The sequence below is a fragment of the Dryobates pubescens genome, chromosome 3 (assembly GCF_014839835.1).
Source record: "Dryobates pubescens isolate bDryPub1 chromosome 3, bDryPub1.pri, whole genome shotgun sequence".
In the NCBI taxonomy this organism is placed as follows: domain Eukaryota; kingdom Metazoa; phylum Chordata; class Aves; order Piciformes; family Picidae; genus Dryobates; species Dryobates pubescens.
The window spans coordinates 19,612,103-19,638,091 of NC_071614.1; the positions used below are offsets into that span (position 1 = coordinate 19,612,103).

General features: G+C 48.2%; 1 protein-coding gene across 1 annotated transcript; it reads left to right on the forward strand.

Moving 5' to 3' along the window:
- The first annotated feature begins 1,440 nt into the window (after positions 1–1,440).
- On the forward strand, positions 1,441–24,930 carry EFHC1 (EF-hand domain containing 1). The gene is given in 12 exon segments (XM_009903625.2): positions 1,441–1,524; positions 6,850–7,071; positions 8,363–8,650; positions 12,036–12,185; positions 13,523–13,715; positions 14,574–14,794; positions 16,227–16,367; positions 18,978–19,191; positions 20,882–21,029; positions 21,820–22,036; positions 24,822–24,887; positions 24,889–24,930. Coding segments are annotated over 12 exon segments (1,965 nt in total). The 5' UTR covers positions 1,441–1,461.
- The last annotated feature ends 1,059 nt before the right edge of the window (positions 24,931–25,989 follow it).

Here is a 25,989-nt window from a genome sequence, read left to right on the forward strand (position 1 = left end):
TGGACATAGCCCAGCTGTGTCAGAAGGACTTGGGCCTCCTGGTGGATTAAAAGCTGGGTATGAGCCAGCAGTGTACACTCACAGCCCAGAAAGCCAACAGCAGGCTGCAACCAGCACCAGAACAAGAGGACGCAGTCTCAAGCTGTGCCAGGGGAGGTTTAGGCTGGATGTTAGGAAGAAGTTCTTCACAGCAAGAATGGGCTGTCCAGGGAGGTGGTGGAGTCACCATCACTGGAAGTGTTTAAGAAGAGACTGAATGAGGCACTTGGTGCCATGGTTTAGTTGATTAGATGGTGTTTGGTGATAGGTTGGACTTGATGATCTTAAAGGTCTTTTCCAACCTGGTTAATTCTATTCTATTCTATTCTATTCTATTCTATTCTATTCTATTCTATTCTATTCTATTCTAATTCTAATTCTAATTCTAATTCTAATTCTATGCTTATTCTATTCTGTTCTAATTCTATTCTGTTCTATCCAAAGCAGAGCAGCCAGCAGGTTGAGGGAGAGGATTCTGCCCCTCTGCTCTGGTCTGACGAGATTACACCTGCAGTGCTGTGCCCAGCTCTGGAGTCACAGAATCATTAAGATGGGACAAGACCTCTGTCAACCCAATGCAACAATGCCCTCTCAACTATGTCCCAGAAGGTCATGTCTACAGTCCTCAGCACAGGAAAGACAAGGACTTGCTAAGAGTGGGTCCAGAGGATGCCACAACAGTGATGCAAGGGGTGGAATCCCTCTGCTGTGGGGACAGGATGAGAGAGTTGCGGTTGTTCAGCCTGGGGATGGCTCTGGGGAGCACTTGATGTGGCTTTCAGCACTTGAAAGGGTCCGTAAGAAAGATGCAGATGTGGACAGTCTTTTTAGCAGGGCTTGCTGCAACAAGGCTAGGGCTGGTGGTTTTAAATGAGAGGAGATTCAGACTAGAAAGAAGGTGGCGGCGAAGGGGGAAGTGTTACAACGAGGGTGGTGAGACACCGGCCCCAGATCGCCCAGAGAGGTGGCAGAAGCCTCCTCCCTGAAAACATTCCACGTAAGGTTGAATGAGGTTCTGCGTAACCTGATCCTGTTGAAGATGACCTTTAAAGGCCCCTTCCAGCCCATACAATTCTAGGCTGGAAGGCCCCGACCGGCTGCGAGGGGGCAGAACATGGCGGCGGCCCGCGCCGCAGCAGGCCGGGGAGTCCTCAACGCCGCAAGAAACAGCACCGGTGCTCTGCACGGCTCCAGGGGCTGCTGCTTCCACACACCGCACTGGCCAAGGGGTCCCCTCCCCGGCCTGCCGCGGTCGGCTCGGCCCCTCCAGCCCCGGTCCCGCCGGGCGCGCTCCCGTTGCCACGGCAACCCCGCGCAGGCGCGGCCCGCCCCCTGACGGGCCCGCGCCCCGGGCTGGCCGGCGGTTGCCATGGACACGGCGTCGCCGGAGGCCGGGCAGGGAGCGCTGCCGCCGTCGCCGCCATGAGCTCTGAGACCGGGCCGGGACTGCCCTTCCTCCCCGGGTACGCCTTCAGAGACCCCACGGTGAGCGCAGCCGCCCGGTGTAGCCTGGCCTCACGGGGAACCCTCGCCTCCGGTTGCCCGGACCACCCCCTCACGTCCCCCTTGGCTTCTCCTAGCAGGTGTCCTCTGAGAGCCCCTCTGTGAGAACGGGGCCCCTACATTCCCACTTGCTCATGGGGCTTCTCAGTGACCTGCACCCTGTGCTGCTGTTCCGGCTGACCTGAAACCCCCTATAGACACCCCCTGGGAGGCTGGGATGCTATCAGACCCCAGGAGACCTGGTACCCCTTAACTCACGTGAGGTTGGAGTAGATGATCTCTAAGGTCCCTCCAACCTAAGCCATTCTATGATAATCATAGAATGGTTTGAGTGGGAAGGGGCTTTGAAGGTCATCTAGTCCAACCCCCAAACACAGAATCATAGTCTCATAGGATTGTTAGGGTTGGAAGGGACCTCAAGGATCATCCAGTTCCAACCCCCCTGCCTTGGGCAGGGACACCTCACACTACAGCAGGTTGCTCACAGCCACATCCAGCCTGGCCTTAAAAACCTCCAGGGATGAGGCTTCCACCACCCTCCTGGGCAACCTGTTCCAGTGTCTCACCACCCTCATGGGGAACAACTTCTTCCTAACATCCAATCTGAATCTACCTATTTCTAGTTTTGTTCCATTCCCTCCAGTTCTATCACTCCCTGACACCCTGGAAAGTCCCTCCCCAGCTTTCTTGTAGACCCCTTCAGGTATTGGAAGGCCACAATTAGGTCTCCTGGGAGCCTTCTCCAGACTGAACAGCCCCAACTCCCTCAGTCTGTCCTCATAGGAGAGGAGCTCCAGCCCGCTGCTCATCCTCATGGCCCTTCTCTGGACATGTTCCAGCACCTCCAGATCCTTCCTGTAATAGAGGCTTCAGAAGTGGATGCAGTACTCCAGGTGGGCTCTCACCAGAGCGGAGCAGAGTGGGAGAATCACCTCCCTCTGTGCTTCTCTTGCTGCAGCCCAGGATGTGTTTGGCTTTCTGGGCTGCAAGTGCACACTGCTGGCTCCTGTTGAGCTTCTCATCCACCAGCACCCCCAAGTCCTATTCTTCAGGGCTGCAGAGACATTTTCAGCTAGATCAGGTGGCACAGCACCTCATTCAACCTGACCTGGAATATATCCAGGGATAGGGCTTCTACCACCTCTCTGCTCAACTTGGGCCAATGTCTCACCACCCTTACTGTAATTATTTTTCTTTTCCATCTATTCTGAATCTCCTCTTTGAGATGAAAGCTGTTACCCCTTGTCTTATTGCGACAACCCCTGTTCAAAAGATTGTCCCCATCTTTCTTACAGATCCCCTTTAAGTACTGAAAGACCATATTAAGGCCTCTCTGGAGCCTTCTCTTCCCAGGCTGAACAATTCCCTCAACCTGTCCTTATAGCAGAAGTGTTCCAGCCCTCTGATCAGTTTTGTGTTCCTCATCCAGACCCATTCCAACAGGTCCATATCCTTCTTGTGCTGTGGTCTCCAGAGCTAGACACAGCACTGCAGGTGTGGTCTCAGGATATTCAAGCAGAGGGGCAGAATCACTTCCTTTGCCCTAGAGGACATATTACCCCTTAAACCCACCCTGAGGGAACATCCTTTTCACTCAAACCACCTTCTAATTCCTCTAAGAGACCTGGTACCTCCCAAATTCAGTTTTCCCAAAGGGATGTGTTCTGATTCTGCTTCTCATTCTGAAACTACCCTAAACCAGGACCCCTAAACTCACCTGGTAGTCCCTCAATTGTCCTGATATACCCAGGAGAACCAACATCATCCACACTTCAAGCAGTCCTCCACAAAGAATGGATCCCCCCACACCATCCCAATACAGTTATATTCTGGACCTACCCACCACCCTTAGAGGGACAGATACACCTTGAAGTCTCCAATATCCTGGGCAATCAATACCCTCTTGATAGAACCCTTCCTCCAAATCCCTGATACTTCCATGAAAGCTCTCCCAGTATTGCCTGAAGAACTGAATCCCAGTTGACAGGGAAGTAATGGTATGCATCCTGAGAACTGGATAGCATCAAAGAACTGGTATCTCCCCACAGATCTAACACTACCACAGCCACCAGATTCATCACAAGGTAGTGAGTCTCTCTCCTCTGCTTCCTTGGAAGAAGTAGTTTCATCCTCATCCTCTGCACTTGAATTGGTACCTGAATGAGGAAGCAACCTCTCCTTTTCCCCATTCCCAGTGGCCCAGACACTAAGGATCTGATAAACCCAAATCCAGTATCTTCTTGAGGAAGCAATACCACAGGTGAGAACTGATACTCCCTGGGTTCCTTCCAGTACTGTTTCAGAGCAGCTGACAGCTCTTCTGTTTCTTCTCCCTGGGGGACTAGCATCTTGAGTCTTAATGTGGCTCTGGGCAACCTGATCTAGTAGAAGGTGTCCCTGCCCATGGCACGAGGGTTGGAATTAGATGATCCTTGAGGGCCCTTCCAACCCTGAGAATTCTGTGATCCTGTAACACCATTGCTCAACTGATACTCAATGCTGCCAATGTCAGCTTAAGAAACCAGTATCCTGGCTGCTTCCCTTAGAAGCAATGCTCCCAGAAGGCTGTAGGGAACAGATAACCCAGGTTTAGACTGGAACTTAGGAAGAAGTCTTTCAGTATGAGGGTGGTAAGACTCCAAAATGGGTTGTCCCTGGAGGTATTCAAGGTCAGTTTGGGTGAGGCCTTGATCAACCAAGTCTAGGTGAGAGGCATCCCTGGCCCATGGCAGGAAGGTTGGAGTACATGATCCCTAAGGTCCCTAAGCCATTCTGTGATTCCATGATAGGGCTCCATACTCTGAGGTCCCTTCATCCCCCTCTTCCTTCCAAATACATCCAAGTTGCTTTGTCATCAGGAGAACATGGCCCCAATATCCTCTGATATTCCAGGATAAGAAGCCTCATGTACTTGGGTGGGAACATTTGTCATGGACATGCTGTTCTGAGAAAAGGGAGACATATCTTGGGGCAGTATTCACAGAAGAACAGAATGGTAGGAGTTGGAAGGGACTTCTGGACTAGGCTTCATCCAGTGCAACCTAGTACAGGTCACCTAGAGCAGGCTGCATGAAATCACATCCAGGCAGGTTTGGAATCCCTTCAGAGACAAAGACTCCATGACCTCTCTGGGCAGCCTGCTCCAGGCTTTCCAAAGGAAAGAAGATTTTCCTCATGTTCAGATGGAACTTCTAGTTTGTGTCTGTTGTTCCTTGTCCTACCACTGAGCACCACTGCAAAGACTCTGGTGACTTGACTCCCATCCTTTAGATACTGATCAGTAAAATGGGCATTGTCATTCTTGTTTTCCAAGTGGATGCTGAGAAACACTGAGGGAAACCTCTGTGTTCAAATAAGATGGCATTGGTGTGACAGGGACACTGGGAAGGGGGAACAGCCTTTGTGGGAAGCATTATAGGGCTTGGCAAGAAAATTCAGTGGCATTTCTTCAAATGTGGACTGAGCAACTGAGATTAGGAGTTTACATCCTGAGTTTTCCCTTTTAAATTTGCATGAGTCAGCTGATATGGGGAGGTGTTATCTGCCATCCACGCTGGCTGGGGAGAGTCTGTGGGTTCTGACGGCCTTATGAACTTAAGAGGTGTTCTCTTTATGCAGCTGTGGGCCCTTAAAAGCCTGTGCACTTTGACAAACACTGATATTGCCAATTCAAAGGCAAACTTCCTGGATTTCCTTGATTATTTCCCCCCCCCCCCCCCCCCCCCCCCCCCCTTGGTGTTTATTTAACAGAGAGAAGTGGCAGTTCCATGGCATGGAACACAAGATTTTTGTTAAGACATTCTGTTAACGTGTCTTCAGTAAACTCTTCCTTTCACCTGTACCTGCTTTCCTAACTGCTCTCTCCACAGTGTTGCAAGAGCTGTAGCACCAGTTTAAAGAGAAAGCAGGCAACTGTGTGAAATTCAAGTGGGTCCTTGAAGGTATAAATAAGATTAGAGGCTTAACCACGAGGAGTGAGGGAGGGGGTGGAAAAGAAGTGGTGCATATACCTGAAGTTGGATTGATTGCAAGTCTGGGTCTAGAAAAAGAGCTGAAGCTTGTTCCTTCACCACTAGAAGTGTATACAGTTCTATTTGGCAAAAAATAAGGTAGAATCCTGGGGTTTATTCTCAGGGACTCACAATTTCTCCTGCTTTCTCTGAAGCACTGAGTGCCTGTAAGCCCAGTGGGACCAGCATGTATTACTTCAAATGCTCTCAGGACTGCAGGTGAGGTAACAGGTGTTGTGGACTGTACAGCAAGTCAAGTAGCCTGGTGTAACCCAAATTCAGTCCTCATCTTGAGTAGTGAAGGACAGGACTGGGCTGACAGAGGTCAGATCCTACTCACAGGTCTGACATTTTCTTGTTGTGTGTCCTCAAGCAAAGCAGGGACCTTCCTGTGCCATCAGGATAGAGTAGAATAGAATAGAATAGAATAGAATAGAATAGAATAGAATAGAATAGAATAGAATAGAATAGACCAGGTTGGATGAGACCTTCAAGATCATCATGTCCAACCTATCACCCAACACCACCTAATCAACTAAACCATGCAACCAAGCACCCTATCAAGTCTCCTCCTGAACACCTTCAGTGATGGTGACTCCACCACCTCCTCAGGCAACCCATTCCCATGGGCAATCACTCTCTCTGTGTAAAACTTCCTCCTGACCTCCAGCATAAACCTCCCCTGGTGCAGCCTGAGACTGTGTCCTCTTGTTCTGGTGCTGTTTGCCTGGGAGAAGAGACCAACCTCAGCCTGTCTACAACCTCCCTTCAGGTAGTTGTAGAGAGCAATGAGGTCACCCCTGAGTTTCCTCTTCTCCAGGCTAAGCAGCCTCCACTCCCCCAGTCTCTTGAAGAATGGCTCAGTAGCTGGTGTGAGATGGATGACAAAGACAGGTGAAAGGCACCAGGGGAGTACTGTGAGCAGTAACAGAGTGAGTTCCCATGGTGCTCTTCCCTGCTGTACCACAGAATAGGGAACAAAGAGTTTGTGAGAAATACTAGGGCAGATAAAGTGCTGTCACCCCATTGTAAGCACTCAGCATGGTGGCAATACGTGACTTAGGCTCTGCAGGAGTCTGCCAGTGCTAGGATTTGAGGTCACACTGGTGTTTTGTTCCTCCAGCCACAGCCTTCTTGATTGAAGTGTCAAATCTGGTTGTACATAACTGCTGCAGCAGGTTCTATTCAAACGTTGAGGAGCGTTCTGGGTATCACTCTTCTACTGTTCTGCTGTGCTTTCAGTAGCTGTGTCTCCTAAGTGCATGCAGTGTTTTAACAGCTGGATTTCCTTCCCCAGAAAACAGCCTTTCATCGCTCCCAGACGCTGGGCTACAAAAATGGGTTTGCCTTCTCTCGGCTGCCAACGGTGGGGATCGGCAGGGAGCGGCTCTACGTGAACCAGCTCTCCCAGGCTGAGCTAGAGGAATTGTCCAACCAAAGACCTGCCCTGACCTATGGGCCAGCCAAGTGGGCCCCACCTTCAGGCTTCGTTCCAGCACACGTGGCTTTCGACAAAAAGGTATAAAGAAAGCTTATTCCAGGAATATCGCTGACCGAGCTCGGAGACGTAAACAGTTAGCTCCAGGGTTCATGGGACAGTGTACAGCAGTTTTCAGATGCCACAGCCCTTAGTCAGAGACAGCTGAACCCCAGACTGAAAGAGGCTTTCTTTGCTACAGGAGGAGGATTGTAATACGTGGAGCTGTAAGACATTCCCCACAAGTTACGCCGGAGCGTTTCCAGCGGGCGTTGGGAAAGAAGTTTGATGAGTTCTGAAATGCTTCACTTTATAAGCATGGCTCTGCAAACCACAGCCTGGCATTCTCTGTTTCCAAAACTGTACTGAAACTGTAACTGAGCTCAGACTGCAAAAGGCAGTCTGCAGAGGGAACCTGTTAGGCTGTGTAACTCTGGTCTATCTATTTATGCTGGTGTGTGTCACCACAGCTTGTTACAGCCTGTACCGGTCCATTAGTACTTCCTGCCTTACATCTTGGTGATCGTATCAGACTAGGAGGTGGCTCTGCGTCTGCCTGGAGCAGTCCTGAGCTGACCCTTGATTCCAAATGTGCCAGTGGAAACCTGGCAAGTGCAGCCATAGACACAGACAGGTTGCTGCAGAGTTTGTGAGGCTCAGCAGACCTGAGAGCATGCAGGGGTTTGCACGCTGCCAGACAAGCCTGCAAAGGAAGTCTGCAGCCAAGCCTCAGCCCATCTGTGAGACAGCCTGGGGAACAGATGTGCTGGGTTAGTTGCTGAGGTTATTCCTTCAGAGTAACATAGATCTTCCTGTCAAGAGAGGTTCTCCTCCCCCTCTACTCTGCCTTAGTCAGGCCATGCCTGGGGTATTGTGTCTAGTTCTGCTTCTTCAAGAGAGACAAGGAACTACTGGAGACAGTCCAGTGGAGGCTACAAAGATGATGAGGGGACTGGAGCATCTCTCTGAGATCATCGAGTTCTACCTATCATCCAACACCATCTCATCAACTAAACCATGGCTCCAAGTGCCACATCCAGTTCCCTCTTGAACACCCCCAGGGATGGTGACTCCACCACCTCCCTGGGCAGCACATTCCAATGGCCAATTACTCTTTCTATGAAGAACTTTCTCCTCACCTTGAGCCTAAACTTCCCCTGGTGCAGCTTAAGACTGTGTCCTCTTGTTCTGGTGTCCTCATAGGCCACCTTCTCTGATCACCACCCAGTAACTGCTAAAGGAAACTGCAAACAAATGAATGGTCTTAACAGAGTAATTGTGGTGTTCACATTGTTTCTTTCTCTCTCCCTTTGTTTCGTTGCCCCTTTGGCAGATTTTGAGGTTCTATGCCTATTTCCAGGAGGACGTTCCCCTCTCCACAGAGGAGCGTTACCGGATCCGCCAAGTGGTTATCTTTTACTACTTGGAAGATGACAGCATGTATGTCATAGAGCCTGTTGTGAAGAACTCTGGCATCCCTCAAGGGAAACACATCAGACGGCACCGAGTGCCCAAGAACGACCGTGGGGATCCTTACCACTGGAAGGATCTGAATCGAGGCATGGACATCACCATGTACGGCAGGACCTACCGCATAGTCGACTGTGACCCCTTCACCCAGGTGTGCTCCCTCTACAGGCAGCACTGCCACACATGGACAGCACTGGCACGTGTGGCCAGGCCTCTTACAACCCAAGAGGCTGCAGTCTGTAGCTTTCACAAGAAGGTTATCTGAAATCCTTCCTTTTGCTTTTGGTGGAGAAGTCTTTTCATCAGCTCAGGGAGAAGGTTGAGGTATATTGTCCAGAGAAGGGCAACAAAGCTGGGGAGAGCTCTGCAGAGGGACCTTGACAGGCTGGACAGATGGGCAGAGTTCAAGGGCATGAGATTGAACACATCTAAGTGCTGGGTTCTACACATTGGCCACAACAACCCCATGCAGTGCTACAGGCTGGGGTCAGAGTGGCTGGAGAGAGGCCAGGCAGAAAGGGACCTGGGGGTACTGGTTGGTAGTAGGCTGAGCATGAATCAACAGTGTGCCCAAGCAGCCAAGAAGGCCAATGGCATCCTGGCCTGCATCAGGAACAGTGTGGCCAGCAGGAGCAGGGAGGTCATTCTGCCCTGTGCTCAGCACTGGTTAGGCCACACCTTGAGTCCTGTGTCCAGTTCTGGGCCCTTCAGTTTAGGAAAGATGTTGAGTTGCTGGAAGGTGTCCAGAGAAGGGCAACAAAGCTGGGGAGGGGTGTGGAGCACAGCCCTGTGAGGAGAGGCTGAGGGAGCTGGGGTTGCTTAGCCTGGAGAAGAAGAGGCTCAGGGGAGACCTTATTGCTGTCTACAACTACTTGAAAGGAGGTTGTAGCCAGGTTGGGGTTGGTCTCCCCTCCCAGGCAACCACCACCAGAACAAGAAGACACAGTCTCAAGCTGTGCCAGGGGAGGTTTAGGCTGGATGTTAGGAAGAAGTTCTTCCCAGAAAGAGAGATTGGCCATTGGAATGTGCTGCCCAGGGAGGTGGTGGAGTCACCATCCCTGGAGGTGTTTAGAAAGAGACTGGATGGGGTACTTGGTACCATGGTTTAGTCAATGAGATGGTGTTGGGTGATAGGTTGGACTTGATGATCTTGAAGCTCTTTTCCAACCTGGTTAATTCTATTCTATTCTATTCTATTCTATTCTATTCTATTCTATTCTATTCTATTCTATTCTATTCTATTCTATTCTATTCTAGTATTTGCTTCCAGCGTGTTAATTGCTCCATGGTTTTGCTCCAGAACTGCTGGAAGTCCATCCTTTGTCCTCAGAAATGCTCTTTACAGTACAGATTCTAATCTTACTTCTGTGTGGACAGAACTGGTGTAAGCTCAGTTCTATCTGGGCACCAGTTTAACTGCTTAGAGCCCAGAGGAAACACTGTGCATACATGATCCTCACTCTTTTTTGATTCAATGCTCTGCTGTTGGAACAAAGCTACTGAGCTTTGCACCCATCTGCAGCCAAGCCAGAACGGTCATGATCTGTGTGCTGAGAACTGTGGTATGAGCTGGCTTTTCTAAGAGAGATTACTCATTGCCTGCTTTTCTATTTCTGGCAATTTCTGACCAGTAAATGAGATAATAACACTCCAATAACAAGTTAGAACAAATACCAGTATACTGTACCCTGTTAGATTGTTCCTAGTAAAATCTCAGCCCTGGACAACTACTCTATTTCCAAGCAATTCCCAGAAGCAGTCTAGGAGTTAGAATGTTCCTGGGATCTTTCCCAGTAGGTGACTTACATGCAGCCAACCTGTTGTGGAGGCTGAGAGAGTTCAGATGCAGGATGTCACTTTCCAGTTGGCCTCAGTGCCCAGGAATGGTCCCAAAGATGTGTAATATATTAGTATGTATGTGGTTATTTGGAACATGTGGGTTCAGCCCTGCTGTAAAGTCAGTTCACACCAGACAAAGTGCTGGGTCTCATGTAAAGGTTTGTTGCTTGATGGTCAAACATGAAATGAGCTACATGGGTCTCCAGCTGAAGGCTACTAATCTATTTATCATTAACTGGCATCCTCCAGACCAGAAAACAGTGAGTCTGAAAGTGTGAACCTGCTTTGTGAGTCTTCAGGGTGATCTCATGTGCTTGTTGGAGGTGTTTGCATAGGTGTTTCCTGGGCTGAATGTTTTCATGGGCCACTTCCCAAGGCCTAAAAGGCAACAAGTCCATTGACTTCAGAGTTTGTTTTGGTTTGGGTGACTGATGTGAGTACACAAGCAGCAGCCTAGAGATTGTTGATGCATCCAAGATAAGCAAAATCTCTCTGTGGGAAAAGTACTACTCCTGAAAGATGGATTGAAGCTGCCACTCTGGCACATAGCCTCTGGTCTGAAGGGCCTTGGTGGGCCTAGTGCAGGTAACACTAACTTCCACTGCCTGACACATTTGGGAGCCTTGGATCTCTTGCAAATTCCAACTGACTGCACCATCAGTATGCACTAATTTAGTTCTTTCACATAAATGACACCAACTGTCAGCTTCCTCCATTTAGAGCCCTAAGGCCAAGGAAAAAACTGCTCAAAGTTGAGGACAGCACTACCCTGAGTAGTTAAAAGCAAGCAAAGCCAAGAAGCATCTTAAACAGAAGCATCTTGGTCATCTTGGGAAAGAATAATCCCATGTACCAGTACAGGTTGGGGATGGATCTGTTTGAGTATGCTGTAGGGGAAATGGACCTGGGAGAAGGATGATCATGAGCCAGCAATGTGCCCTTGTGGCCAAGAAAGCCAATGGCATCCTCAGGTGTATTAGGAGAACAGTTAGTAGGTCAAGACATGTTCTCCTCCCCCTCTACTCTGCCCTGGTGAGGCTGCATCTAGAATATTGCGTCCAATTCTAGGCCTCTCAGTTCAAGAAAGACCTCAGAGAACTGCTTGAAAGAGTCCAGCACAGAGCCACAAAAATGATTAAGGGAGTGGAACATCTTCCTTACAAGGAGAGACTGAGGGAGCTGAGGGCTCTTTAGCTTGGAGGAGAGGAGACTAAGGGGTGATCTCATGAATGTTTATAAGTATGTGAAGGGTGAGTGTCAGGAGGATGGAGCCAGGCTCTGCTCAGTGATGTCCAGTGATAGGACAAGAGGCAATGGGTGCAAGGTTCCATGTGAACATAAGGAAAAACTTTTTCACCGTGAGGGTGACAGAGCACTAGAGCACCAGAGAGGTTGCGGAGTCTCTTTCTCTGGAGACATTCAAAACCTCCCCAGATACATTGCTGTGTGCCCTACTCTTGGCAGAGTGGTTGGACTGGATGATCTTTGGAGGTCCCTTCCAACTTCTAACTTTCTGGGAGTCTGTGGTTCTGTGATCCTCTATTGTATTTGCTATTGCAGTAGAAGTATCACTCCTGCAGTCTGGTGGTCTGGAAGGAATGAACTTGCAGTGTTGTAACAGCACTCATCTCACCCCATCTGTAATCTCTGGGCTTCAGAACTCCTGACATCATTAATCCCTCAGATGACCTTCCTAGGTGTTCCTGGAGAGCCAAGGAATTGAACTGAACCCTCCAGAGAAAATGCTTTCTGATCCATACACAGAGCTACGTCGGATGCCTAAGCACAGCTACCTCACACCGTCAGACTTTGACCAACTCAAACAGTTCCTGACATATGACAAGCAGGTGAGAGAGCTGGTTCCCCACATCACAGACTATTTGTGTTACTGAAACCTGAGTCTTGTGAGGACCTGCAACCTTACTCATTCCAAAAGAAGCTCACTGAGCAGACTCCAGATTTGCTCCTTTCTTAGCTTTAGTGAGAACCAAAACCCTTTATGTTTTTGCTGGGCTCTGTGCTCTGTAAACAGCTTCTCTTTGAGTTGTGGAGCCTATGCCTTAGATCTTCTATTTCTCTCCTGTTTTCTGTTGGGATGAGATAAGCCATCTGCTTCAGGAAGTTAGCAGGTAGGGGCAGATGCAGTTCTAATATGACTGAGCATGCTGCATCCACTCCTTCCTTCCCCCAAAACAGTGATGCCAGCTGCCAGTGGACAATTTGAAGTGGAAACACCACTTGCTCTGACTGGGTTCACCCTCTGCATACAGTTGACTGACATTCTTCTCCCTGCTCCTCTGGATGTAGGCTACATCTACACTAGAAAATAAAACAGAGCCAGGACATGGCCTGGGTTCTGCATGTTGTCCCTGGCTAGCAATCAATCACTCAGTTCCTGCCTACCAAGCAGGTGCCAGCTCAAGCCAGGATCATGTGCAGTTGCCACATGTGGTCACCTTGTTTTAAGGGCAGTTGAGAATTTTGTGGTGTGCCACACCTGCCATTCTACTGCCAGTTTAGCCTTGGTGACTCAAATCTGCACTGGGCCAACTCTGCCTGCAGTGGCTGCTGGAGTGCCTGCTCAGGAGCTGTGCCTTGGGGAACTCTTGAACATTTCTGTGGCATTAAAAGATGATATTTTGACTAGGCAGAAATAAGATGGGGTCTGCAGTGAAAGCAGCCTTGTTCGTGCTGCCAAGTGCATTCCCCTCTGCATTCCTCAGTGCCAGAGCAGTCAAGAATTGGCCATGAAACCTCTGAGAGATTGAAGAGTCAAAACAAAGATTCTATCTTACTGTGTTAAAATCACTTCCCTTGACTACTTCCCTACTTGCTCCTGGGCAATTATTTTCTGATGCTTTTTAATCACTTCCTCCTCATTTTAACTCATGCTTCCTGAACTGAATTTCTTGTCTTAGCATAAACTGTTCTTTTGCACTTACTGCTGTCAAGATAAGCCAGGCCTGTCAGCTCTGGAGGCCACACTGCTGCTCTGCCCACTGCTTAGCAGCCCATTCATCCCAGTGCCCACAGTACAAAGGCTTGCTTCTCCTGTACCTGGCAGAGAAGATTAGTGAGATGCCTTTGATCGCTCAAACCATTTCAACTCACTTCATCTGGACAAAGCATGAGTAATCCTAATCTACATTTGATTTCTCTTCCTCTGTTTTTATCTCCACCCCAGGTCCTTCGCTTCTATGCCACGTGGGATGACAGCAAGAGCATGTTTGGTGAGAAGAGATCCTGCATCATCCATTACTACTTGGCAGATGACACAGTGGAGGTTCGAGAAGTCTACAAGCCCAATGATGGTAGAGATCCATTCCCGGTAATGATAAGACGCCAGCGCTTGCCCAAGACCTTTGTGGACAGCAAAAGTAAGTTCAGATTGGCCAGCCCATCAGCCTGCTCTGAAGTGCTGTGGTGGGTGGATACTTCTCTACTGGCTCTGTTAGAGTCTGCAGAATTTTTGCTGAGAACACTCCAAGCGTCTTTAAATGATCACTAAATTCTTCCTCTTTTGGGAAATGGTGGCAAGGCAGCAGTAGGAGCAGCTCCCTGGAGCTGTTGTAATAACAACCTTCCAGTACCTGAATGGGGCCTACAGGAAAGATGGAAAGAGACTGATTATGAAGGCCTGTAGTGATAGGATGAGGAGCAATGGTTTGAAATTAGACAAGGGGAGATTTAGACTGGATGTTAGGAACAAGTTCTTTACCATGAGGGTAGTGAAACCCTGGAACAGGTCACCCAGGGAGGTGGTTGAGGCCCCATCCCTGGAGATATTCAAGGTAAGGCTGGACTGGGCTCTGAGCAACTTGATCTTATGGAGGATGCCCCTGCTTACTTCAGAGGAGATTGGACTAGGCTTGAGGTGAGAAGAAAGGTCTTCACAGAAAGAGTTGTTAGCCATTGGAATGTGCTGCCCAGGGAGGTGGTGGAGTCACCATCCCTGGGGGTGTTCAGAAAGGAATTGTGCGTGGCACTTGGTGCCGTGGTTTAGTAGTCATGAGATGTTGGGTGACAGGTTGGACTTGGTGATCTTTGAGGTCTTTTCCAACCTTATTGATTCTATGATTCTATGACTAGATGACCTTTGGAGGTCCCTTCCAGCTCAGGCCATTCTGTGATTCTGTAATTCTATTTATACAGCTTGCTTTTGTGTCCCATGTTCTCTAGGAAATATTACCATCTACCTCCTTGATTTCCTTTTCCTCCTGCACCCTTATCCTTAGAGACTTTCCCAAGCTGTGTGCTGGAGATTTCTGATAAGGAGGTACTTGAGTGGTACACAGCTAAAGATTTTGCTGTTGGCAAATCTACCACCTTCCTTGGACGCACCTTCTTCATCTACGATTGTGACGAGTTCACGCGAAACTTCTATCGCGACAAATTTGGCATCGCCGACTTCCAACCAGTGGAAATCGAAAAGAAGCCCCTTGAGAAAGTTCCACAGGTACTGCAAACAGTTTCTCAAAAGAATAGAAAGGAAGAAGCAATTGGTATAAGCTCTTACAATAAAGTATAGATTCAGCTTAGTCAGAAACTACTGATTGACAGCTGGCTGAACATGAGCCAGCAGTGTGCCCGGGGGCCCAAGAAGGCCAATGGCATCCTGGCCTGTATCAGGAACAGTGTGGCCAGCAGGAGCAGGGAACTCACTGTGCCCTGTACTCAGCACTGGTTAGGCCACACTTTGAGTTCTGTGTCCAGTTCTGGGCCCCTCAGTTTAAGAAGGACATAGAGACACTTGAACATGTCCAGAGAAGGGCAGCAAGGCTGGGGAGGGGTCTGGAGCACAAGCCCTATGAGAAGAGGCTGAGGGAGCTGGGGTTGTTTAGCCTGGAGAAGAGGAGACTCAGGGGAGACCTTATTGCTCTCCACAACTACTTGAAAGGAGGTTGTAGCCAGGAGGGTGTTGGTCTCTTCTCCCAGGCAACCAGTACCAGAACAGGAGGACACAGTCTCAAACTGCACCAGGGGAAGTTTAGGCTCAAAGTAAGGAGAAAGTTCTTCACAGAAAGAGTTGTTAGCCATTGGAATGTGCTTCCCAGGGAGGTGGTGGAGTCACCATCCCTGGAGGTGCTCAAGAGGGGATTGAACATGGCATTTGGTGCCATGGTTTAGTTAGTCATGAGGTGTTGGGTGAGGTTGGACTTGATGATGTCTGAGGTCTTTTGCAACCTTATTGATTCTATGATTCTAAACAAGTTCAGCTTAAAGAAAGACCAAATAACTTGAAAAAGACAAGGCAAGAATGAACATAATCAGTATGAAAATGAAAGTACTCTAAACCTGTTGATTTCTAATACTGAAAAGGACAAAGCACTTGCTAATAGAACTCTGTCTGTGTCTGTACTAGAAAATTAAACAGCATCTGGTTTTGGTTTTGGCTGGGATGCCAGCTGCCACAGTCTGGCTTCACTTGTACACTAAAGTCTCCCTCAGGCTGCTAAGTCCAAACTGCCCACTGGGAATGGTCACAGCCTTTGTTACCTCCCAAATGTAGCCTAGGGGTGATTTGGAATCCTAGCTGGCCTAGACCACCAACATGAGGGGGAACTAGGTTAAGAGTGCAACCATATGGATGATTGAGATGCTGTGTACGGGAAGGTTTAGTTATTAGTATAGCCATAGTCTCTTTATTCAGAGAAACTACCTAGATTTATGTCTTTCAGATATTCTTAATTCTCTTAAATATTTATGTAATCAAGGGGTCCAAGCTGTGGCTGGGCTGGTAGGGTCTCTGCTGGGCAAGATGTCATAGCTATTGCTACCTGATGACAGAAGATTTGTTTCAAAACAGATGTTCTCTTACAAGCTGTCTTGCAAACTTGGTCCTGGTTTTAGTTTCAGCAATTTACTCTTGGTACCTTCTCTGATTGCAGGTAATTCCTCCTTACAATGGTTTTGGCATCCTTGAAGACTCTCTTCAGAACTGCTTTTCTCTGTTTCCAAAGCCTCCCTATAAAGATGTCATTAAGATGTTAGAGAATGACCATAAGGTGCTGCGATACGAAGCGACCCTGGTGAGTGCCTTCCTCGACAGGACAGGGCCAGCTTCTGTGGTACAGTCAGAAGGATGTGAGGAGCAGCCTGCTCAGGCAAGGCTGTAAGCAAATAAGGTCCAGGGAGACCTTATTGTGGCCTTTCAGTACTTAAAGAGGACACAGTCTTAAGCTGTGCCAGGGGAAGTTTAGGCTTGAGGTGAGGAGAAAGTTCTTCCCAGAAAGAGTTATTGGCCATTGGAATGTGCTGAGGGGAGACCTCATTTCTCTTTACAACTATCTGAAAGGACCTTGTGGAGAGGCTGCTGCTGGTCTCTTCTCACAGGTAATTACTGATAGAACAAGATGGAATGGCCTCAAGCTGTGACTGGGTAGGTTTAGACTGGACATTAGGAAACACTTTTTCCCAGCAAGAGTGGTCAGGGATTGGAATGTGCTGCCCAGGGAGGTGGTGGAGTCACCAAGCCTGGATGTGTTTAAAGATGGTTTGGATGTGGTGCTTGGGGTTATGGTTTAAGGGTGAACTTTGTAGAGTACTTTTTAGAGGACACAGTCTCAAGCTGTGCCAGGGGAGGTTTAGGTTGGATGTTAGGAAGAAGTTCTTCACAGACAGAGTGATTGGCCATTGGAATGGGCTGCCCAGGGAGGTGGTGGAGTCACCATCACTGGAGGTGTTCAAGAGGTGATTGGACATGGCACTTGAAGCCATGGTTTAGTCATGAGGTGTTGGGTGGCAGGTTGGACTTGATGATCTCTGAGGTCTTTTCCAACCTTATTGATTCTATGATTCTAAAGGGGGCAAATAAGAAAGATGGGGACAGCAAGGTCTGTTGTGTTGCAAGGGGTGATAGCTTGAAACCAAAAGAGGGGAGATTCAGACTGGATAGAAGGAAGACATTTTTGACAGCGTGGGTGGTGAGACATTGGCACAGGTTGCCCAGGGAGATAGAAGATGCCTCATCCTTGGAAACATTCCAGATTGGACAGGGTTCTAAGCAACCTGATCAAGCTGAAGGTGTACCTTCTGACTGCAAGGGGTTTTGACTAGATCATGTTTAAAGGTCCCTTCCAACCCAAATATTCTGTGCTTCTGTAATTCTATAAATTCTCCTCTTTATGGGTGAGGAAAGAGAGTTTCCCAAGCCAGCACTGATTCCCCTTAGGGCATGTCACTGGGTTACTGTTTACTTGCTCTGACAAGTAGTAGCACACAAAGGTAGAAAAGACAAGGCCAGAAAGTGTAAACCAGCAATGGGACAAACCCACAGCCTTTTGTGGAGTAACTCCATAGACAGCAGCACTGCAACAGGGCTGTGCCTCTGCCAGCCTGCAACTGCTGCTGCAGGCCTGAGCTTGCTGTTTCCCTGCTGGCTCCCAGCACCTGTCCTTCTTCAGGCTAGTCCTAGTTGTAGCAGCCAGCAAGGGGCTGTGCTGGCAGAGCAGCCAAGTGCCAGCAGAGAAGCTGGGGAGTCTACAGGGACAGTGCTTTCCACTCACAACGTGGCCTCTGTGTCAGCTTTCCAACTGGTTTATGTAAGGAGCCTCTGGCACATCCAGCAGCTGCAATGGCATTTCCTGCACGACCTGCTGCCTGCCTTCTCCAAACACTCAGGGTGAATAGGGGCTGACTTCCCTGTAGTGCAGGAGTTCCTAAAGGTCACAGCTGACAGGTTCAGATCCACTTAAATTTAAACTAAGCAAGTAAACCTACTGGCATGTCAGAGGAGTGCCTTCCTGTGACTAAGAGCTGGAAGCAGCACCAGCCTCTCCCGGGAACTCATTATGGTGAAAAATAGAACTTTAATACTCAGCTTTACCACCAGTCCAGCTCTGTGATGAATCATTCCATATAGGATATTCCTTTCTCTTGCATTACTCAAGCTGTGGAAATACTGACTATACTTGGTCAATGCAACCTGGATTCTGCTTCTCTTAGCTGACTCTTGAATGTATCCAGAGAAGGGCAACGAGGCTGGTGAGAGGCCTGGAGCACAAGCCCTACGAGGAGAGGCTGAGGGAGCTGGGGTTGTTTAGCCTGGAGAAGAGGAGGTTCAGGGGAGACCTCATTGCCCTCTACAACTACCTGAAGGGAGGTTGTAGCTAGGAGGGGGTTGGTCTCTTCTCCCAGGCAATCAGCACCAGAACAAGAGGACACAGTCTCAAGCTGTGCCAGGGGAGGTTTAGGCTGGATGTTAGGAAGAAATTCTTCACAGCAAGAGAGATTTGCCATTGGAATGTGCTGCCCAGGGAGGTGGTGGAGTCACCATCCCTGGAGGTGTTCAAGAGGGGATTGGACATGGCACTTGGTGCCATGGTTTAGTGGTCATGAGGTGTTGGGTAACAGGTTGGATTTGATGATCTCTGAGGCCTTTTCCAACCTTACTGATTCTATGATTCTATGACTAGAGCAAGTACCCTTTGAAATTCAGATGCTTAGAGCTGCCCAGGCCTTTGTTATGCTATATTAGCATATCTGCAGCTTTGTTTAGTCAGCTCTCAAAAAAACCTAGGAACTCCAGATGCTTAGAAGTCTGTGACTAGGTACTCCTGGGCACCCCAGGAAAGAAAACCAACATGCTTCAAATCTGCTTTTCCAAAGCCACTACCTTTTTTTTCCCCCTTTGTTCTTAGGAATCCCCAAACCCTGAGGACAGAAAGCGTCGCTTCATCCTCTCTTACTTCCTCTCTAATGATATGATCAGCATCTACGAGCCCCACGTCCGTAACTCTGGCATCATTGGGGGCAAGTACTTAGGAAAGACCAGAGTAGCCAAACCTGGTTCCACTACAGAGAATGCCACATACTATGAGCCCTCTGACTTCACCATTGGTGCTACAATTGAAGGTAAAATCCATGCTAACGCTTTTCACTGCCTGCTCTGATATGTCATTTATTGCATGGGGGCGGTTCTTCACTTGAAAGGCTCCTGAAGAATCACAGAAACATTCAGGTTGGAAAAGGCCCTCAGGATCACCAAGTCCAACCCAGAACCCTACTACAATATACTGCATAGAATAGAATAGAATAGAATAGAATAGAATACTAGAATAGGATAGGATAGGATAGGATAGAATAGAATAGAATAGAATAGAATAGAATAGAATACTAGGATAGAATAGAATAGAATACAATACAATACAATACAATACTAGAATAGGATAGAATAGAATAGGATAGAATAGAACAGAATACTAGAATAGAACAGAATAGAATGGAATAGAACAGAATGGAATAGAACGGAATGGAATAGAACGGAATGGAACGGAATGGAATGGAATGGAATAGAATAGAATAGAACAGAATAGAATAGAATAGAATAGAATAGAATTAACCAGGTTGGAAAAGACCTTTGAGATCATTGAGTCCAACCTATCACCCAACACCATCTAATCAACTAAACCATGGCACCAAGCACCCCATCCAGTCTCTTCCTAAACACCTCCAGTGATGGTGACTCCACCACCTCCCTGGGCAGCACATTCCAATTCCTGACCACTCTTGCTGGGAAAAGTTTTTTTCCTAATGTCCAGTCTAAACCTACCCAGTCACAGCTTGAGGCCATTCCCTCTTGTTCTATCAGTAATTACCTGTGAGAAGAGACCAGCAGCAGCCTCTCCACAAGGTCCTTTCCGGTTGCAGAGAGCAATGAGGTCTCCCCTCAGCCTCCTCTTTTTCAGACTAACCATCCCCAGCTCATTCAGTTGCTCTTCGTCAGATTTATTCTTCAGGCCCTCCCCCAGCTTCATTGCCCTCCTCTGCACTGACTCCAGCACCTCCACATCTCTCTTGTATTGAGGTGCCCCAAACTGAACACAACAATTGAAGTATGGTCTCACCAGAGATGAATACAAGGAGACAATCACCTCCCTGCTCCTGCTGGACACAACCCTTCTGATACAGGAGGGGTGGAGTCTCCATCCTTGGATGCAATCATGTAGGTGTGGTGCTGAGGTACACAGTTTAGTGGTGACCTGGCAGAGCTGGGTTAATGGTTTGGCTTGATGATTTTAGAGAGCTTTTCCAACCAAAACAACTCCATGATTCTCTAAAATGCCTTTCATCACATTCAAGTTTCCAGGTCACTAGCTGGTGTGTGTTGATAGAGCTCTGTTAGTGTCAATGTTTGGACCTCTGACATAATTAGGGGAAGAGCTATGTTCTCCACAGCCTGTGTTCAGACTACTGTTTGGGCCAAGATTAACAGAGTTAAAGCTATTCCAGGTGACTTCCTGGAGCAAAAGCCTCTCCTGGAAGGAAAAGAAATGCAATACTGAAACATTAGAAACACACCAGTGCTCATGGGAGTTGTGGGCACCAGCATGGGGCCTCTGCTCTCAGCAGCTGCTTTGCTTGCAGCAGAACTCCCTTTGACTCAGTGAAATTATTCTCCCTTCAAGGCCTGAAACAGAGGGCAGAGCTTGCTCAAACCAGAGCCCAGGCACAAGAGAGAAGCCATGCTCTGTCCTGGGTGATGAAGTGTCTTACCCATGCTGAAAGACAAGTAACACTCCTTTCTTGAACTCCTCTTCCCCAGTGTTTGGGCACAGGTTTGTTATCACTGATGCTGATGAGCATGTGCTTAATTACCTGGAGAGCCACGCAGAGAGCTTCCCCGCGGCAACACTGCAGTCTCTCAGGGATCATTTTCGCTCACGGCAGGTGGTAAAGGAGGCTGCCAGCAGGTAGGCTTCAAGGGATGGCTTTGTGGCAGTAAGTAAGACTCAGGGTTGACAGTTAAGGGCATTTCCAGCAGTCTCTGTGGGCTCCAGCCTGCTGCCTAAGGGCTCTGTGTCTGATTATTCGGCTCCAAGAGCCTGTGTCTGGATGCACACAGCGGGAGTCAGATGTGTACAATATGATGTCATGGCTGCTGCTGACCCAAAAGTGCTTGCAGGACAGCTCTGGGTCAGCAGCAGAGCTAAAAAGGACACAGTTACCTTTTCCCAAAAGACAGCAGTTGCCTGTAACAGATGCTGCTAACAATGTCTGCCTGAGCCACTAGATAGTTGCAGGCTCAGAGGAGGCTTGGTAGGCTATTTTCTGTCACTTGCTTTGGCTGTGCTTATCAGCCCATCAAAGCCTAGACCACATCCTCTTTTTTAGCTGCTTGGGTGACCCAGTAACAACTCTATTGCCTCATAACATACTTTAGAGTCAGTTAGCATCATGGTAGTTCAGGGGCAGATCAGCCTAGGGCTGCAGACAGTTCCTGGAGCACACATGAAAATGCTCCTGGTTGCAGAGCACCTGCAGGCTAAATGTCCTGCAAAGGCAAAATAATTTGCCTAAAGCTTCAAGATCAAGGCTGAGCTTCATTTCCAAGTTGAAGCTGAGGTGAGCTTGCTATAAAAACCATCACCTCAGAAGCCTGTTGTGTATTCAGATACATAGTCTGGCCAGCCATGGTGAGCAGCCACCACACAAGTGTCACAGTAAGACTCCATGAAGTCCTGTTCTTCCTCTCTTTTACAGTGACATCCCCGTGCTTGGGACCAGCAAGCAGGAACTGGATGCATTAATTCTGCAGGTTCAGGAAGAGCTGAAGCTCCATGAGCACTTGAACAACAAGAACATTCAGGAGGCATTTCTTCAGTGTGATGAGAATGGCTCTGGCATCCTGGACAAATCAAAATTTTTAGCCCTTTGCAACAGCTTGAGTGTGCCAACCAATTCCATTCTTCTTAACAAGGTCAGAAGGAAGGGCTGCTGTGCATATTGAATTCCCCTCCTGTAGCTCTTCCAAAAGAGTTCCACAAACCAACCCTAGCCAGGGGGGAGAAACTGCTGCTCTGCTCTACAAAGGGCAACAGCTTAAAGAAAAGGGCAAGAGCATCCCGATTCAGAAAGGCCTCTGAGCTGTTGGACTGAGCCTATGACTTAAAGCAGGAAATAAAGTGCTGGAGCAAGTCCAGAGGAGGGCCACAAAATGATCAGAGGGGTGGAGCACCTCCCCTATGGGGACAGGCTGAGAGAGTTGGGACTGTTCAGCCTGGAGAAAAGAAGGCTTTGGGGAGACCTTATAGCAGCTTTCCAGCACCTGAACTGGGCTACAAGAAAGCCTCTGACAAGAGGCCTCTGACAAGAGCTTGTAGTGATTGGATGAGAGGAAATGGATTGAAGCTTGAGGAGGGCAGATTTAGACTGGAGATTAGGAAGAAATTCTTGACAGTAAGGGTGGCGAGACACTGGAACAGATTGCCTAGGGAGGCCATGGATGTCCCTTCCCTGGAGCTGTTCAAGGCTGGCCTTGAGCAGCCTGGTCTAGTGGAATGTGTCCCTGACCATAGTGGGAGGTTTGGAGCTAGATGATCTTTAAGGTCCCTTCCGACCTAAACCATTCTATGAATCTACAAATAATTGCTGTCCTCTAAGTAAAGGGAAGAAATGTTACCCACTTTGGCCCCAGAATGAGCAGCTTAGTGTTTGGCCTCACTGCTATGTGAACCTAGAAATGCCTGATGGGTGCAGGTCTCAGAGATCAGCAGAAGAGGTTGTGCATCATGGTAGAGATCAGGCCCAGGCTATTGCAGAGCTACTGAGAGTCTGTCATAGAATCAATAAGGTCGGAAAAGACTCCAGAGATCATTGAGTCCAACCTGTCACCCAACACCATCTCATCAACTAAACCATGGTACCAAGTGTCTCATCCAGTCTCTTCCTAAACACCTCCAGTGATGGTGACTCCACCACCTCCCTGGGCAGCTCATTCCAGTGGCCACTTACTCTTTCTGGGAAGAACTTTCTCCTCACCTCAAGCCTAAACCTCCCCTGGTGCAGCTTGAGACTGTGTCCTCTTGTTCTGGCACTGGTTGCCTGGGAGAAGAGACCAACCGCCACCTGGCTACAAGCTCCCTTCAGGTAGTTGTAGACAGAGAGCAATAAGGTCTCCCCTGAGCCTCCTCTTCTCCAGGCTAAGCAACCCCAGCTCCCCAGCTCCCTCAGCCTCTCTTCACAGGGCTTATGCTCCAGGCCTCTCATCAGCCTCATTGCCCATGACTTAAGGAGATCTGGGTTTGAGTAGAGATGACACTGCAGTGCTTAGGGAGGGAACCTTAGGACAGCTTAGATGTGTTCTGGATTTAGCAGCAACTCAGTTGGAGGCTTGGGAACTAAGTATTGTGACCCCCCCAAAAAAATTAAAAAGAGAGGCAATTAGAATCCTAACCACTTGATGAATGCAACTGAAATACCTCCTTGCTGGGCACCATGAGCAACAGCATGTGGAAATCCCAGTCTGCAGAGCAGAAGATGTGAGGGAAACCATGCAGTGGTGTTGGGGGATCCTTTCAGGACTCTGGCTGGCAAGGATACATTCGTAGCATAAGCAGCAAAGTAGTGGCCAATAAAGGCAGGCTTGGAGTTTAAAGAAGTCCAGAAACCAAAGGGAGTATTTCCCCATTTTCCAAACCAGCCAACTCTCAGCATCACAGCCGTGGCTAGAAAGGTGCACAGGCAGGGCAGAGACCTTCAGATGTCTCTGAATGGGCACTGAGTGAAGGCCTCTGACCAGAACCCAAGGCTTTGCTTTACTGGAGTTCAGCAGAGCCCACTCTGCCCTGGGGAATGCACAATGTGGTGAAAGTCCTTCCTGTTCCCACTGCATCAGGAGATGAATTGACATGCCCAAGAGCACGTGGAGAGGCTAAACCCCCATGTTTGAATCCCTATCTAGGGCCTACACGCTAAAAGAACATCCCTCTTCTCTCTTGAAATCTTAATAAGAGCGTGCCCAGAGCCCTCAGAAGTGTGTCAGCCTATGAATAAAACATCTGGCAGATAGTCAGCTATTGTCTGGATTGGAGAGGGCCACAGCTGTCAGTCACACAAGAGCAACCCTGATAAATCTGTCTCCAGGTGACAAAGGCAAGAATCCTTTCAAGGAACTCTGATATTAAGCCTTTTCCACCTCCCAGGGAGTCAGAAGAAGGTTTGTTATGCAGTTAAAGAAACCACAGTCCTCTTTCTTCCCCTTAAGTACAAGAGGGCTGTGTAGCTCTGTAACACAATGCCAGAACTGGCTCACTAGCAGGGCTGTGGCTGAGCTCAGTTATCAGTCCCCACTGGATGCCCATGTGCAGACACCAAAGTCACACCAGCGAGCAGGAACTGGTCAGATATGCTGCCCCCATCCCACTTTTGGCAAAGACCTCTGTGGGCTTTCTGACTGCTTTGCCGTGGCCTCTGTCAGTCTGTGGCCACACTGCATTTTGTAGGGATGGACTGACACCATGGTGATGCTCAGAAGGCAATCAGGATTAAACTCAAACACATTAGCTCCTCTCTCTGTATAAGCATTCAAGGTTACCTGTGATTCAGGAGCAAGAGGTGGCAGGCTCTTCTACACAGGGGAGTAAGATCTTCTGCCCTGTCACACAGGGAGTACCTGGGGGCAATCTTCTCTGAAAATGTTTGCAGCATCTCTCACCTCTTTGTGTTGTTTTCTGTTTGTTTGTTGTTTGTTTGTTTTTCCCCAGCTGATTGACCTGTGCTCCTGTGGAGAAGACAAGATAAACTACCAAGACTTCCTTAGAGCCTTCCCTTTGTGATCTTCCCCCAGAAGCTGAAGAATAAGACCAGCAATAAAATTTTTAGCTGAGCTGACTTTAAGACAACACATTTCAGAATGGATGCTCTGCCTTTCACCTTTGCTTCACTCACTCTCCCCCTTCCCTTCTCACTAGAGCCAACTAATTTCACCTTCACTTTGCTAACATTTCCCGCCCCCCCTTCCTAACCTCTCCTTGCTTGCCCTTTTAGCTCCTTCCAAACTCAACCTCACTCCTGCTGGATGTCAAAATGAAATGCACATGAGAAAACAAACTTTGTAGAACCAAATCCAGGTTCTTCAGTTGATGTCTCAAAAAGTAGAGCTAAACCTCTCTAAAGCCTGGTGTGGTAACCACTCCAGATTTCTCTTATGGGGTCAAAAGGGGCCTCTCACTTTCAGGCAGTGAAGACTGAGGGTTTAAATAGAATGTTCTATTCTATTAATCTATTCTATTCTATTCTATTCTATCCTATCCCATCCTATTCTATTCTATCCCATCCTATTCTATCCCATTCCATTCCATTCCATTCCATTCCATTCCATTCCATTCCATTCCATTCCATCCTATCCTATCCTATCCTATCCTATCCTATCCTATCCTATCCTATCCTATCCTATCCTATCATGGAGTCAAAAGGGGCCTCTCACTTTCAGGCAGTGAAGACTGAGGGTTTAAATAGAATGTTCTATTCTATTAATCTATTCTATTCTATTCTATTCTATCCTATCCCATCCTATTCTATTCTATCCCATCCTATTCTATCCCATTCCATTCCATTCCATTCCATTCCATTCCATTCCATTCCATTCCATTCCATTCCATTCCATCCTATCCTATCCTATCCTATCCTATCCTATCCTATCCTATCCTATCCTATCATGGAGTCAAAAGGGGCCTCTCACTTTCAGGCAGTGAAGACTGAGGGTTTAAATAGAATATTCTATTCTATTATCCCATCCCATCCCATCCCATCCCATCCCATCCCATCCCATCCCATCCCATCCCATCCTATTCCATTCCATTCTATTCTATTCTATTCTATTCTATTCTATTCTATTCTATTCTATTCTATTCTATTCTATTCTATTCTATT